The sequence below is a fragment of the Pseudochaenichthys georgianus genome, unplaced genomic scaffold, assembly GCF_902827115.2.
Source record: "Pseudochaenichthys georgianus unplaced genomic scaffold, fPseGeo1.2 scaffold_500_arrow_ctg1, whole genome shotgun sequence".
NCBI classification, from domain to species: domain Eukaryota; kingdom Metazoa; phylum Chordata; class Actinopteri; order Perciformes; family Channichthyidae; genus Pseudochaenichthys; species Pseudochaenichthys georgianus.
In genome coordinates this window covers 131,900-148,234 of record NW_027263061.1, presented here as the reverse complement: position 1 = coordinate 148,234, position 16,335 = coordinate 131,900, and the positions used below count along the sequence as shown (strand labels likewise).

Below are 16,335 nucleotides of genomic sequence, written 5' to 3'. Positions count from 1 at the left end.
GTAATGTACAGTAAGCCGATGAGTTTTGGTGAACTGACCCTTTAACATTCTGAAAGGCACGAAGGAAACGTTTGTCTGTCCGAACACATTTGAGTCTGACAGAAGCTCTTGATAAACACAACTGATAGCACGGATAGAAGATTCCTGATGCGTGACACAACTTGTGTTTCAACACCAAGTCCCAGAAAGGAGAGGAAAGACGCCCGAAGAGGAGAAGTGAGTGGCTTTGTACAAAAGTGGATTTCTAGTGCAAAGCAGGTCATTTAAATGGATTCCTAAAAGTTTACTTTATGATTTAGTCACCTTGTGTTACCTTACGTTTCCTTGAAGAGATCAAGGTGTCGAGGTTGAAGAAAGAAAAAAGAGTTCGAGATCTGCCCAAAAGTGGAATAAGACAAAACTGAGAACAAATACAAATCTGAATTCCAACTTTAATCGCAAAATTATAACAAAAAGGATTATTACTAGTTTCACAAATTCGGATAGGAAAGTCTCAATTATCCGAATAAAGTCTGGATTATCCGAATAAAGTCTGGATTATTCGAATGAAGTCTGGATTATCCGAATAAAGTCTGGATTATCCGAATAAAGTCTGGATTATCCGAATAAAGTCTGGATTATTCGAATGAAGTCTGGATTATCCGAATAAAGTCTGGATTATCCGAATAAAGTCTGGATTATCCGAATGAAGTCTGGATTATCCGAATAAAGTCTGGATTATCCGAATAAAGTCTGGATTATTCGAATGAAGTCTGGATTATCCGAATAAAGTCTGGATTATCCGAATAAAGTCTGGATTATGAGAAAATATCAGAATTCTGATTTAGATCTTGAACTTGAAGAACTGTCCAGGCTGAACGTTATAGTAAAACACAATTCTCTTCTCTCCTCGGCGTGAAGGCCCAATAATCCCAGCGATTACTCTTTTTATAATCCCCCGTGTCCCAGTCTCATGGGGCGCTCGGTGCCACCAGGTATCCGTTGAAGGTGATGTAAACGTCCACGTCGTCGCTGTACACGGCGTTCTCCCGCTCCCTCTTGTAGAGCCGCACCCACACCTCGTCGTTCAGACTCAGGTCCATCATCACACTCTGGCTCTGCATGATGGACCTCTCGCTGGGCTGGGCGTACAGGATCACCTGCTCCTTGTCGTTGTGCATCAGGTGCAGGTACGTCTCCTTGAAGTTCCAGGTGTGGATGTTCACGTTGAAGAAGTAGATCCCGGGCACGTAGCAGTAGAACTTGCCCTTGAACATGTTGAAGTGCTCGTACGGGTTGACGAACACCGTGTCGAACACCAGCGCCGTGTAGTAGTCGAGGCTGTGCAGGGACTTCCGACGGCCCACGGAGAAGGAGGACTGGGGGATCTTACAGGCGTCTCCTGGGACACCTTGGTGGCCTTTGGTGCCTTTAGGGCCCAATGGTCCTCCGTGGCCTGGAGGTCCCTCTAAACCAGGTTTACCAGGGGTACCCGTGTTGCCTCGGTCTCCTGTATCACCTGTGAGGATGAGAGGAGGCAGGTGAGGGGTGCAGACAGACACATGGAAGTTCGTAGATGTTCTGAATATAAATGATGTTTTCTAATTCCTGCAACTTCCTTAAACACGGTTTCCTGTTGCACCTTTTCCTCGTGCTGTCTTTTACTGCGATGTTAATCCGTTTCCCATCATGCTTTGTTGTCAACTACGCTTTAAATGTTGTTCTTGACAGCACAGATTAATTTACTGGTTTGACATCTAATTAGTAGGGCCGGGACTTTAACGCATTCATTAAGATTAATTAATTACACAAAAATTAACGCGCTAAAAAAATTAACGCATTTTAATCGCACTTTAATCGCACTTATTTTTGCACAGCGGAACGTTTCTCACTGGATGAGTTTCAGGCGTACCGATTATACTGGAGCACCAACTAACGTTCATGACTTCAGCATGGGACTTCAAACAACAACAAACCACGGTGAACAATAGTCAAGCATGAACGAACAAGCTGATGAGACCGCTTTGGTCGGCCCCGTGGATGGGACATTTTGTTTTAAGAAACGGACGGATGGAAGCGTCGACAAGAGCACGGTTGTGTGCAAATTATGCAAAAAAGAATGTGCATATCACCGCAGCACATCAAGCCTAAAGTATCACCTAAATGCAAAGCATGTAGCAGCTAGCGTGTAGCAGCTAGCATGTAGCAGCTAGCGTGGACGTTAGCCCGACTCCGAGTGCAAGGAACCACACCCTGACCCGACCCACACTCAACCAGACGACTGGTTTCAGGGCCAGGATAAGTGAGTCCACGTCTGAGAGAATACCCAGCTCCCTGGCGCACTGGACTGCACTCGACTGTCGACCACCTGGAGTAAAGTCCATGTGGAAATGGCTTCTCACTGTTCTCAGGTCAAATATGTATATTTGATTAAAAATGCCATTAATTTCGATTAATTAATTACAAAGCCTCTAATTAATTAGATTAATTTTTTTAATCGAGTCCCGGCTCTACTAATTAGATGATACAATGCAAGAGATCCCATTGTTGATCATTCTAATGGATTTGGCTGAAATACTTAGGCTAACTTTTATATGGGATTTTCTAGGTTAAGAGTTCTCTAATTATCAAACCAATTGTCTCACAGATACAGAACAGATCTGAGACAAAACAGAAGCATTCATTCAGACACAAACACAAAGCCATCTCGCTTCTTTGTCTCTCATTACGGTAACACATCCAGAAATAGAAACAAGTTGCAGCGAAGCTTTGCCATTATTCATTCTAAGTCCTACTTTCAAATCCGAAGGAATTCAGTTAAAGCGATGCTTATCTTATTTATGTTCCTCTCAGGCACCGTGGGACAACATGTTCAGATATGTGAGGAGGACCTTTGTGGAAAGATTCAAGGAGACAAGGCCATTTGTGTATAATCGTTCAACTTAGACTTCCACTGAGCTCCAGTAGGACTTGCACTGATGATATCTATAACTGAAAGAGGGAAGACATTTTCCAAAAGGGAGAGAAAACGACGTAAAAGTGGAAAACTTTGATGTTTGAGAGAAAACTCCCATAAAAGCACAGGGATTTTAGGCTTTGTAGACCATTTACATGCACTCAAACCAAGATAACACACTACACTACACAGAACAGGTCCGGTTGAACTTTGGATCTTGTCCGTTGTTTGACTCGCAGTACACAACACAGCAGCTTTTAGGCATGATACAACCTTTTCTCGGCATGGCCCTGATTCTTTGTTTCCACCAGAAAGTGGGCGGGCCGTGATTCCTCCAGCTCGTGACGTAGCGCTGCTCTCATCTACAGAAGCCGTAAGAGACTGTTTTATATATTAAGGTCCATGTAGTAGAAGTAGAACCTTTATTTATCCAGGAAAATCCATTAAGAACAAATTCTTATTTACAATGAAGACCTGACGGGAGGCGGGCTTCCTGAGGGGGTGGGGTTTGGGAGGATGTGGTCGGACCAGCAGCCCCTCTGAGTCGGGTAACCCACACAGGAAGGAGCCTCCCTCGCCTCCTGGAGCCTGGAGGTAAACATCAGCCGTCCTCTAAATGATCTGCCCCCGTCTGCCCACGCTAACAGCTCCACGTTTCCACCAACAGAAGCTCAGCACCAGCTCCCATACATACATACACACACACACACACACACGCACGCACGCACGCACGCACGCACGCACGCACGCACGCACGCACACACACACACACACACACACACACACACACACACACACACACACACACACACACACACACACACACACACACACACACACACACATTACATACACACACACACACACACACACACACACACACACACACACACACACACACACACACACACACACACACACACACACACACACACACACACACACACACACACACACACACACACACACACACACACACACACACACACACGGGGATGGGTCGTGAAAAAAAAAGTATACTGTAGTCCTGTGTTGGTATAAACGTGAGGGTGGTATAAATGCATGTACTGCTGTTTATATCTAGATCTATCTGGACCAGAAACTACCTCATGCCCCTGCAAGGTCCTCCTTCTCTTTGGGATGTACACATAGTGAGGTACCAATAGAAATGGTTGTTTTGTATATGTGTAACACTTGAACATATGCAGTGGTGTCTGGTGTCAAATATGTCTGGGTGATTCATTTATTATAATCACTGTTCTTAATTGACTAAACGTTAAATACCTGAGTCGGTCTGAAATCAGTGGGCGGAGCATGCAACATTCGGTCGGTGTACACAGACCATTACTTGTGTTACCCTTTATATTAGGTTTTCCTCTTCCCTTTGTATCGGCTGGGGGACTGAGGTTATGGGGGTCTTAATGCAATCACCGCAGCTTCAGGGAAACACTCGCACACACATGCAGAGCAGGGGAGAAAGAGAGCGCAACTGTGTGTGTGTGTGTGTGTGTGTGCGTGTGTGCGTGCGTGTGCATGTTCAGTGCCAGTATCTGTTGAGACCTCCCTTAATACAGTGACACTGTTATATAATAACAAGGAACTCAAACATTAGTCATGTGACTCCCGTTTCCTTCATGGTTACAGTAACTCCCGGTGTGCGTTGGTTTAGCAGCAGGACAGTGTACGGTGTCCGACAGGTCAACGGCCCAAAACAATCCATACGACTCCAGAACGATGCAGATGTAGAAACACAAAGGTTCCACATGAAGAAACATCTCCAGCAACTTGACAACACGTGCAGCGTTTAGAGAACATTCAGCAGCTTGAGGAGACATGCTGGGAGACCAGGGGACACTAAAGACTGACGCACACAGCTGGGAGACCAGGGGACACTAAAGAGTGACGCACACAGCTGGGAGACCAGGGGACACTAAAGACTGACGCACACAGCTGGGAGATCAGGGGACACTAAAGAGTGACGCACACAGTTGGGAGACCAGGGGACAATAAAGAGTGACGCACACAGCTGGAGACCAGGGGACGCTAAAGAGTGACGCACACAGTTGGGAGACCAGGGGACAATAAAGAGTGACGCACACAGCTGGAGACCAGGGGACGCTAAAGAGTGACGCACACAGTTGGGAGACCAGGGGACAATAAAGAGTGACGCACACAGCTGGAGACCAGGGGACGCTAAAGACTGACGCACACAGCTGGGAGACCAGGGGACACTAAAGAGTGACGCACACAGCTGGGAGACCATGGGGCACTAAAGAGTGACGCACACAGCTGGAGACCAGGGGACACTAAAGAGTGACGCACACAGCTGGGTGACCAGGGGACACTAAAGAGTGACTCACACAGCTGGAGACCAGGGGACACTAAAGAGTGATGCACAGCTGGTAGATCAGGGGACACTAAAGAGTGACGCACACAGCTGGGAGACCAGGGGACACTAAAGAGTGACTCACACAGCTGGAGACCAGTGGACACTAAAGAGTGACACACAGCTGGGAGATCAGGAGACACTAAAGAGTGACGCACACAGTTGGGAGACCAGGGGACACTAAAGAGTGAGGCACACAGCTGGGAGACTAAGGGACACTTAAGAGTGACGCACACAGCTGGAGACCAGGGGACACTAAAGAGTGACGCACACAGCTGGGAGACCAGGGGACACTAAAGAGTGAGGCACACAGCTGGGAGACTAAGGGACACTTAAGAGTGACGCACACAGCTGGAGACCAGGGGACACTAAAGAGTGAGGCACACAGCTGGGAGACCAGGGGACACTAAAGACTGACGCACACAGCTGGGAGACCAGGGGACACTAAAGAGTGACGCACACAGCTGGGAGACCAGGGGACACTAAATACTGACGCACACAGCTGGGAGATCAGGGGACACTAAAGAGTGACGCACACAGTTGGGAGACCAGGGGACAATAAAGAGTGACGCACACAGCTGGAGACCAGGGGACGCTAAAGAGTGACGCACACAGTTGGGAGACCAGGGGACAATAAAGAGTGACGCACACAGCTGGACACCAGGGGACGCTAAAGACTGACGCACACAGCTGGGAGATCAGGGGACACTAAAGAGTGACGCACACAGTTGGGAGACCAGGGGACAATAAAGAGTGACGCACACAGCTGGAGACCAGGGGACGCTAAAGAGTGACGCACACAGTTGGGAGACCAGGGGACAATAAAGAGTGACGCACACAGCTGGAGACCAGGGGACGCTAAAGAGTGACGCACACAGTTGGGAGACCAGGGGACAATAAAGAGTGACGCACACAGCTGGAGACCAGGGGACGCTAAAGACTGACGCACACAGCTGGGAGACCAGGGGACACTAAAGAGTGACGCACACAGCTGGGAGACCAGGGGGCACTAAAGAGTGACGCACACAGCTGGAGACCAGGGGACACTAAAGAGTGACGCACACAGCTGGGTGACCAGGGGACACTAAAGAGTGACTCACACAGCTGGAGACCAGGGGACACTAAAGAGTGATGCACAGCTGGTAGATCAGGGGACACTAAAGAGTGACGCACACAGCTGGGAGACCAGGGGACACTAAAGAGTGACTCACACAGCTGGAGACCAGTGGACACTAAAGAGTGACACACAGCTGGGAGATCAGGAGACACTAAAGAGTGACGCACACAGTTGGGAGACCAGGGGACACTAAAGAGTGACGCACACAGCTGGAGACCAGGGGACACTAAAGAGTGACGCACACAGCTGGGAGACCAGGGGAAACTAAAGAGTGACGCACACAGCTGGAGACCAGTGGACACTAAAGAGTGACACACAGCTGGGAGATCAGGAGACACTAAAGAGTGACGCACACAGTTGGGAGACCAGGGGACACTAAAGAGTGACGCACACAGCTGGAGACCAGGGGACACTAAAGAGTGACGCACACAGCTGGAGACCAGGGGACACTAAAGAGTGAGGCACACAGCTGGGAGACTAAGGGACACTTAAGAGTGACGCACACAGCTGGAGACCAGGGGACACTAAAGAGTGACGCACACAGCTGGGAGACCAGGGGAAACTAAAGAGTGATGCACACAGCTGGGAGACCAGGGGACACTAAAGAGTGACGCACACAGCTGGAGACCAGGGGAAACTAAAGAGTGATGCACACAGCTGGGAGACCAGGGGACACTAAAGAGTGACGCACACAGCTGGAGACCAGGGGACACTAAAGAGTGACGCACACAGCTGGAGACCAGGGGACACTAAAGAGTGACTCACATAGTTGGGAGAACAGGGGACACTAAAGAGTGACGCACACAGCTGGAGACCAGGGGGCACTAAAGAGTGACGCACACAGCTGGAAGACCAGGGGACACTAAAGACTGACACACACAGCTGGGGGACCAGGGGACACTAAAGAGTGACGCACACAGCTGGAGACCAGGGGATACTAAAGAGTGACGCACACAGCTGGAGACCAAGGGACACTAAAGAGTGACGCACACAGCTGGGGGACCAGGGGACACTAAAGAGTGACGCACACAGCTGGGGGACCAGGGGACACTAAAGAGTGACGCACACAGCTGGAGACCAGGGGACACTAAAGAGTGACGCACACAGCTGGAGACCAGGGGACACTAAAGAGTGACGCACACAGCTGGGGGACCAGGGGACACTAAAGAGTGACACACACAGCTGGAGACCAGGGGACACTAAAGAGTGACGCACTCTCCTCAGGTAAAGTAATGGATTGCTCTGCAGTGAAACACTCCAGCCGGAGAATACGAAGTGAGAGAAAGAGATGTTGGTGGTTCGACACACAGCCATCTGGAGGAGCAGGAGCTCACGTCTGATTGAGAACATGTAGCTCAAAGCAGGAACATGGTAACACAGACATTTGAGAATGGATGTCTTTTGATGAATGAACGTGCAGCTGCACACGGCACTGAAGCTGCATCATCGTGCCTGAGGAGCTGTGACACAGGAAGCATATCCAAGCTCGTCTTACAGCTCTCCTGTCCTGCAAATACCCTTTCTGATGTCTTCTCTACATCACCACGTGTCCCCGGTGTGTCCCGGTGTGTCCCGGCGTGTCCCCGGTGTGTCCCCCGTATGTCCCCGGTGTGTCCCCGGTGTCCCCCCGGCGTGTCCCGGTGTCCCCCCGTGTGCCCCCGGCGTGTCCCCATGTGTCCCGGTGTGTCCCCGATGTGTCCCCGGCGTGTCCCCGGTATGTCCCCGACGTGTCCCCATGTGTCCCGGCGTGTCCCCATGTGTCCCCGGTGTGTGTCCCCGTGTGCCCCCGGTGTGTCCCCGGTGTGTCCCCGGCGTGTCCCGGTGTGTCCCGGTGTGTCCCCCGGCGTGTCCCCCGTATGTCCCCGGTGTGTCCCCGGTGTCCCCCCGATGTGTCCCCGGCGTGTCCCGGTGTCCCCCGTGTGCCCCCGGCGTGTCCCCCCGTGTGCCCCCGGCGTGTCCCCACGTGTCCCCGATGTGTCCCCGGCGTGTCCCCGTGTGTCCCCGGTATGTCCCCGATGTGTCCCCATGTGTCCCGGCGTGTCCCCATGTGTCCCCGGTGTGTCCCGGTGTCCCCCCGTGTGCCCCCGGTGTGTCCCCGGTGTGTACCTGGTGTCCCCCCGGCGTGTCCCCATGTGTCCCCCGTGTGTCAGGAGACTCTCAAAGTGTCAGAAAACAAACCCCTCTCTCTTCTCCTCCATACCCACATCTCTAAAAATGGGGGAACAACGGAGCTGATCCAGATTTGCTGCGTCATGACGACATTACTAAAATGTGGGCGGGTTTTAAACCCACGGGCCAATCAGAAACGTTGCTGTCAGAAACAATGAGACGTGTTCTGGAAGTGATATGGTCTTTGTTTACATTAGCATGCTAGCACTCAGAGCTAACCTGTACTGGAGAGAGAGTGTGGGAAGAAGCAGTTTCAGAGAGAATCCTTGATGTGGTTTGGAACATAATATGGCGTTTATTCACGTCAGCATTTAGCTGAGTCTCTTTTTGTTTTTAAAGCTACGGACCCAGAATCAGCACTTTAGTAACAGGCTGGAATAGAGGGATATGAAGCTAGAACTGGTCATCTGTTTGGTATTTTGAGCAAAACACTTCAGAAACATGTTTTTTTATATATCTGAGATCTATAATATACGTCTACAAATAGTACCTTTAATCCTAGTTCTTTCGAAACTGCTAATACAACAGGAAGTAGTATTACACTTCATCTAAATGTGACCTGGTGGCTAACAGAAGCTAACCGGTACCTTTGAGGATGGTCATGTTGATGACGGTGCGGACCTCAGGCACCTGGTACTGGCTGGAGCCCGCTGGCGGCTCTGGGTATTCACAGCAGCGTCTGCAGAGTCTGGACGGAGATCTGGAGGGGGGGGGGACGCTGAAGACCAGAGGGAGGAGCAAGAGCAGCCGCAAACACGCCGCCGCCAACATGGCTGTCACTGCCTGGGAGGGGAAGGAAGCACAAAGGAAGGAGGGATGGTGAGGCTATTCACATGAGGAGGCTCGCCACGCGGAGCCTTGCTGCGATACTAGTGACGTCTCTACGTTTACCTCCGCTGCTAGCTTGCACCGCTTCATTCTGCTGTCTTTTGATTGGCTGGTGACTGCCCTCGATTGCAGCTGCTCCTTATTGCAGCGTGAAAGAGTGACATTTGTCGTACAGGCCGGGCCGCGTTGCAATTGTACGACACGCTATCAAAAACGTACGTGCTGCGATCAACATTGCGGTGAATAATTTAATGAAGAATTAGATGATCAACTTAGTACAACATTGAAATTGTAATAATAACCAAAGCAATCTTAAAGTTTGACGAAAACAAAAGATACAACGAGCCTCTCTTCCACGCACGAGGAGTATAATTCCCCTGAGCGCCGCACATATCCAAGCAACCCAAACCAACCCATCGCGATCTCATAATAATAAACCATTACTCAAATATAAACTAGTACAAAACTAATCTGTATTAAAACAAAAAGACTTTGTAAGTGTCTTGGCTCCTACAGTCTGAATGAGGCAACATGTTTCTAATGAAGCTGGTTTGAAACTGAACTGCCTATTGGCTCCCAGAAGTAGGGAGGGCGTGATGAGGACTACTTTGTGTCTCATTTGTGGTCCCATAAACACGACATGTATCAGATTCAGTGGTAGCAAAAGCGCTAACAGGCTCCTCGTTCAGCAGTCACCACAACAGGAGGCCAACACATGTCCTTGGCTCATAAATGTTACGCTTTCTTGGATGGGTTTGAGCGCCCCACAGAACTGTTGTGTTGAGTCACAGCAACCCAAAGGAACCCGCCCAACGTGCTGCAGGGTTTGGTTCATCTGGACCAAATACGCCTGGTGTGAACGCTCCCTGAACCCCGTCACACAACACGTCATTATCACGGGGCTCTTTCTTCACTGGATTCTCCAGAGAAATATCTGCAAAGTCTCAACAAAAAGCTCAACCCAAGAAAAAAGCCAACCAACACTTTCGGGTCAGTTCTGAGTGCTTCTGGAAACATTCCTGTGGACGAGTGGCCACGTTCCAGGACGTTCCATAACAATAACAACAGGGCTGAAATACATGCTGACGGTATTCATCAGACTTTGTCCTTTTGTATCACCGAGCAAATCTGCTATCGAGACATCATCCATGATACAAACGAGTGCTCCACATCTGCCAGGCGATGAAGGGTTTCTTGGAACCGCTGATTAGACAAGCTGGAACGCCAACAAACTAAGTTAATACAACTCAGCGTGAGGTAACTCCTGACTGATCTCAAAGTATACATACGTCTACTCTTTTCAATAACGAGGAGAGAAGCTCTCGATGTGGAAACAGTGCGTTATGTGGCCCTCCGCGCACACGCCATCACCGACAGGACCTCATCGGAAGAGACAACACGAGCAGACGTCTTAAGTTCTCTCTGCCTGAGTCACAGCCAGAAACACTTTCAAATACTTTTCCAGGGATGAAATGTGCAGTTATTACCCTTGGCTGTTGGTCCAGCCACTCAATGGGTATCTATTGGTTGTCCTGACACACTTTTCTGCCACTACCCCAGCCATAGCAACACATTGAAACTTGACCAAAGACACGGTTTGATGCCCTGAAGTCTTTCGTAATGTATCAGGAACTAGATTTTGTTACAAAGCCATTTACAGAATTTCTATGGGACTATTTAAAATAACACAAGACATACAGTATGGCACTCAGAGGTTCCTTATGCCCAGAATCTGAATGCATATGTTTCTAACAATGGATCATCCTGGGGGTTTTAACCTCCAACCCACCGAGTCATAAGATAAAACTAGCTCTAGCATTTCTTTAACCCTCCGGTATCATTCGATTGGACTACGCAAATTAGACATTCGAGACAAAAATGTCCACTGCAAAAGACTTTGATAAAGACATTATATTAAAAGGTTTTTTTCACAACTTTTTTGGGTTCAATCTTTAAAGCAACTTCCGCCCTATAGAAAATACCAAAAATGTAATCATTCAATAATCAACCAAAATCAATGTTGTTGCTAATCTTCGACATATCAAAGACTGTGTTAAAAAAAAAAAAGCCGACCCCCCCAACATTTATTATATGGAAAATAACTGCCTTTTTGTGCATGTTTTTCATAGAAAACGCAAATGCATGTTTTCAAACTGGCAGTTAAAGGGTTAACATCCTGAACATAAGTTAACATTTGGTGTTTTTGATCTGGACTGAAGTTGATTGAAAGATTTAACCCCAAAAAGTTTTAAAAAATATTAATCTGTTGTTATTTTAGAGCAGTTTTTGGAAGTGGACATTTTTGTCCCGAATGACTAATTTGTAACTTTTTTGTTCAATCTGATTTTGTGCAAAAACTAATAATGCAAAACAATCCATTTGGTTGCTAATCTTTGACATATCCAAGACTGTGAAAAAAAAAAAGAGCCAGTCCCCAGATATGTATTTTTTGGAAAATAACACATTTTCTCTGTTTTCATCATGAAAAAAAACAGCGGTTTCATGTATTCAAAATGGCATTTAAAGGGTTAAAATCCTGAAAATTATTACATCTTTGGTATTTTCTATTAGGGTGGAAGTTGCTTTAAAGATTGAACCCAAAGAAGTTGTGAAATAAACCTTTTAATATAATGTTTTTATCAAAGTCTTTTGCAGTGGACATTTTTGTCTCGAATGACTAATTTGCGTAGTCGATTTGTTACACAGTGAATTAAAGACCGATTTGAAAAATTGAAATTGGAATTCCAAAATAGATTGAGAAAATAGCCTTGTTACAAAAAATCAGGCCGTTTGCAACAACACAAGCAAAGTTATTGCAAAATGAAAAGTGAGAAATGACCCATATGGACAAAAACGTCCCCAGTGATACCGGAGAGTTAAGCATCCTTACACTCAATGCAAAGACGTGTGCTACGATGTCGTGTTTGCAATATGTTCATTCAAACGGCCATAATCAATATTCCTGTGTTCTCGATCTCATGATTACCTCATTATGTGTAGTTGGTATTTCACACGGATTTACTTACGAAGAAATATCACATTTCAGCTTTTACTTAACGGAGTCATTCGACCGTCTTTGTTTCCATCTGTTTGCAACAGACTGCCTTTCTGCCGCTTCGATAAAGACAGCGTTGAAGTTACAATGGGTTTAGAGTTGTCTCGCGTAACGCAGCAACGTGGAGAACACCCAAAGAAGAGACACTTATTGTCCTTCGGAGGAGACCAACAGTAGAGCGAACAGGTGGATTAACTGTGTGCCAATGGAACACGTTTAAGACACTGTTACATTGGCTCATTTCAGAGCAAGCCTTCGCTGTGTCTCCCAGCCAGTCCTCAGCAGCGTGGGACATGCTGGGACAGGCGCTGGCTTATCAGTGTATCTGGAAACAACCAGCTGCAGGGTGTTGTGGGACGTGCAGTTGATTTCAGTGGAATTTGAAGACCATGCAACCAAAACAAGGTACAGTTTCTACTGGGTTCTCCATCTTTTATATAACTCCCCATTTCTATCTTTTTAAGTCGGATGTATTTCTCAGTTCCTCCCACTCTTCTTTCTCCACCTGTCCATGCCACCTACCCTCACATTTAAGCTTTCAAATCCACAAGTATGTCACAAGAATGCTCTGGAGAACAAGACGGAGAAGAGAACCGATAACAGAAGGAGGATAAGAGAGAAGGGTGAACATCTGAGGGATAACAGAGAGAGGTTCCAGGGTTTCTTTTCAGATGGACGCTAACGGGACTTGAGATGATGGGCGGAGCGCGACCGTGAGAAAATCAAACCGCTGGAGCTCTGCCGCGATGTATTTCTTCACAGCCGGCCAGATGTCAGAGGATGCTTCCCTGCTCCCTTACGTAACATGTCAACGTCCTTTTAATAAACTCCACCACAAACTGATCTTTCACAGACAGCAGGAGAAGACTCTTTAAAGTAGAGACACTACATACTGATATACACCTGAACATCAGCAGGAGAGGACTCTTTAAAGTAGAGACACTACATACTGATATACACCTGAACATCAGCAGGAGAAGACTCTTTAAAGTAGAGACACTACATACTGATATACACCTGAACATCAGCAGGAGAGGACTCTTTAAAGTAGAGACACTACATACTGATATACACCTGAACATCAGCAGGAGAAGACTCTTTAAAGTAGAGACACTACATACTGATATAGACCTGAACATCAGCAGGAGAGGACTCTTTAAAGTAGAGACTACATACTGATATACACCTGAACATCAGCAGGAGAGGACTCTTTAAAGTAGAGACTACATACTGATATACACCTGAACATCAGCAGGAGAGGACTCTTTAAAGTAGAGACTACATACTGATATACACCTGAACATCAGCAGGAGAGGACTCTTTAAAGTAGAGACACTACATACTGATATAGACCTGAACATCAGCAGGAGAGGACTCTTTAAAGTAGAGACTACATACTGATATACACCTGAACATCAGCAGGAGAGGACTCTTTAAAGTAGAGACTACATACTGATATACACCTGAACATCAGCAGGAGAGGACTCTTTAAAGTAGAGACTACATACTGATATACACCTGAACATCAGCAGGAGAGGACTCTTTAAAGTAGAGACACTACATACTGATATACACCTGAACATCAGCAGGAGAGGACTCTTTAAAGTAGAGACACTACATACTGATATACACCTGAACATCAGCAGGAGAGTACTCTTTAAAGTAGAGACACTACATACTGATATACACCTGAACATCAGCAGGAGAGAACTCTTTAAAGTAGAGACTTGGGGACTCTAGGAAATACCTTATCACCCGGTGCCCAAAGCATCCTTCAAAACTAAAAGCTCCTTTAACTTAAATAATGACACTATTAAGACATTTGCTATAAAACAGCAAGAAAATACAAGTTTAACTATTAAATGATATAAACCAATGCATATCTCCAACAGTTTCCTTCCCACAGTCCAGCAGGAACAAGACCTGCTGATCTCGTCCAATGGGGATACAGCTACAGACATCACAACAACGTCCAAGACCTGTACAATGTTTTCACCCACACACGGATCCTATCCCAGCCTCCAGAAGGTGTGTGTAGGTGTTCTGTAACAGGAGCTGATGCAACATATTACCATACCATGACCTCCCGTGACCTCTTCACCCCTCCCCCCCTCTTCACCCCTCGCCCCCCCCCCCCTTCACCCTGTAACCATGATAGTAAACCGCAAGCTCCCTGCCACAATAACACGTGCACACACAGTCATAATGAATCCATTTAGGAAGCCACGTCTACAACAACCCGGAGCATAAGTCTGGCACGAGACCGCGGTCCGGAGTAACCACACACACACACACACACACTCACACACACACACACACACACACACACACACACACACACACACACACACACACACACACACACACACACACACACACACACACACACACACACACACACACACACACACACACACACACACACACACACACACACACACACACACACACACACACACACACACACACACACACACACACACACACACACACACACACACACACACACACACACACACACACACACACACACACACACACACACACACACACACACACACACACACACACACACACACACACACACGTGCTGAGTTGGCGACTTTTCAATAACTTCTCGAGTCTCTGCACGCGCACACACCTCTGGGTATTCCTCCTTCTTCTTCTTCTTCTTCTTCTTCTTCTTCTTCTTCTTCTTCTTCTTCTTCTTCTTCTTCTTCTTCTTCTTCTTCTTCTTCTTCTTCTTCTAGTTTATCTCTTTGTAGTGTTTTTAAAGCTCCAGGAGCGTATCCTGCGGAGCCGTGTGTGTCCCGGGCTCACTGTCGCACGGTGTCAGAGTGTGTGTGTGTGTGTGTGTGAGTGTGTGTGTGTGTTTCTTACCTGGTGGGGTCCACAGCTGAGGAGGAACGACCGGCTGCTGCTGTCAGACTGAGAGGAGGAACAACTGAGGAGCAACCTCTCTCCCTCTCCTCACACACTTCCCCTCACACACACTTCCTCCTCCCTCCCTCATGAAATAGGATCAATCTGTGTCTTCCTCTCCTCCATGTACCCCCCCCCCCGATCCATCACTCTCACTTAAGCGTAAAGACAGCCGAGCTTTACACAGGTTAATTACGGAGAGCAGGAGGATCTGTCACCACCCGACGTAAAACCAGGAGTGACTCAGAGTCTGGAGAACGGCTTCTATTTCATTTGACTCGTGCCTCCCGATGCTGCAGCCAATACTAACTACACGATGTCACTTCTCGTAAACTCCAGTAGTTGTTAATCCTCCTGTCAAAGCCTCGTTTATTATGCTGTCACTTTCCTCCCCTCTCTCGTCTGTTCTCTCTGTGATGAATGGTGCGTCGAGGTCCTTTAAAGAGGGCTGCTTGTTAGGGCTTCCCTTTCCTGTAGTGTGTTCGGTTGTTGTGCATACGGCTTTGTGTCACAGCGGAGGCACAATATACACATATGGACCTACAAAGTCGCTGTGTACAGTAGGGCCACTTCGAGAAGATGTAAGAAAGAATGACAAAAGAGTCATTCTTAAAAAGTTCATCAGAGTCCGAAATACAATTCCGTTATTCGTCCAGCAGGGGGACATTAACGCGATAGACCAGTAAAAGCAGAGTGCGTAGAAAAGGCAAATGCAAAAAGAGTAGACTAATGTATTAAATGGAAAGGCAAGTATGAAGGTATGGAGCAAAAAGCGAGAGCGTGTCAAACCTGCTGTGAGCACTTGCACAAAAAGATCTGAGCTATCCACGTATCTGTGAACATAATTTGAAGCCACAGAAAGAAAGATAAAGTGTTGTAGCTTGTAGAAAGAAAATGAACTTGGTGATGAAATGCTCACTTGC

At 47.4% G+C, this 16,335-nt stretch overlaps 1 protein-coding gene across 1 annotated transcript; it reads right to left on the bottom strand.

Moving 5' to 3' along the window:
• Nucleotides 1-411: 411 nt before the first annotated feature.
• c1qtnf6b (C1q and TNF related 6b) lies at nt 412-15,787 on the bottom strand. Its single transcript, XM_034078835.1, has 3 exons — nt 15,371-15,787; nt 9,195-9,390; nt 412-1,498 (listed from the first exon to the last, which is right to left on the bottom strand). The coding sequence occupies exons 2-3, from the start codon at nt 9,376-9,378 to the stop codon at nt 951-953; spliced, it is 732 nt and encodes a 243-aa protein (XP_033934726.1). The 5' UTR covers nt 9,379-9,390; nt 15,371-15,787; the 3' UTR covers nt 412-950.
• Nucleotides 15,788-16,335: the final 548 nt, after the last annotated feature.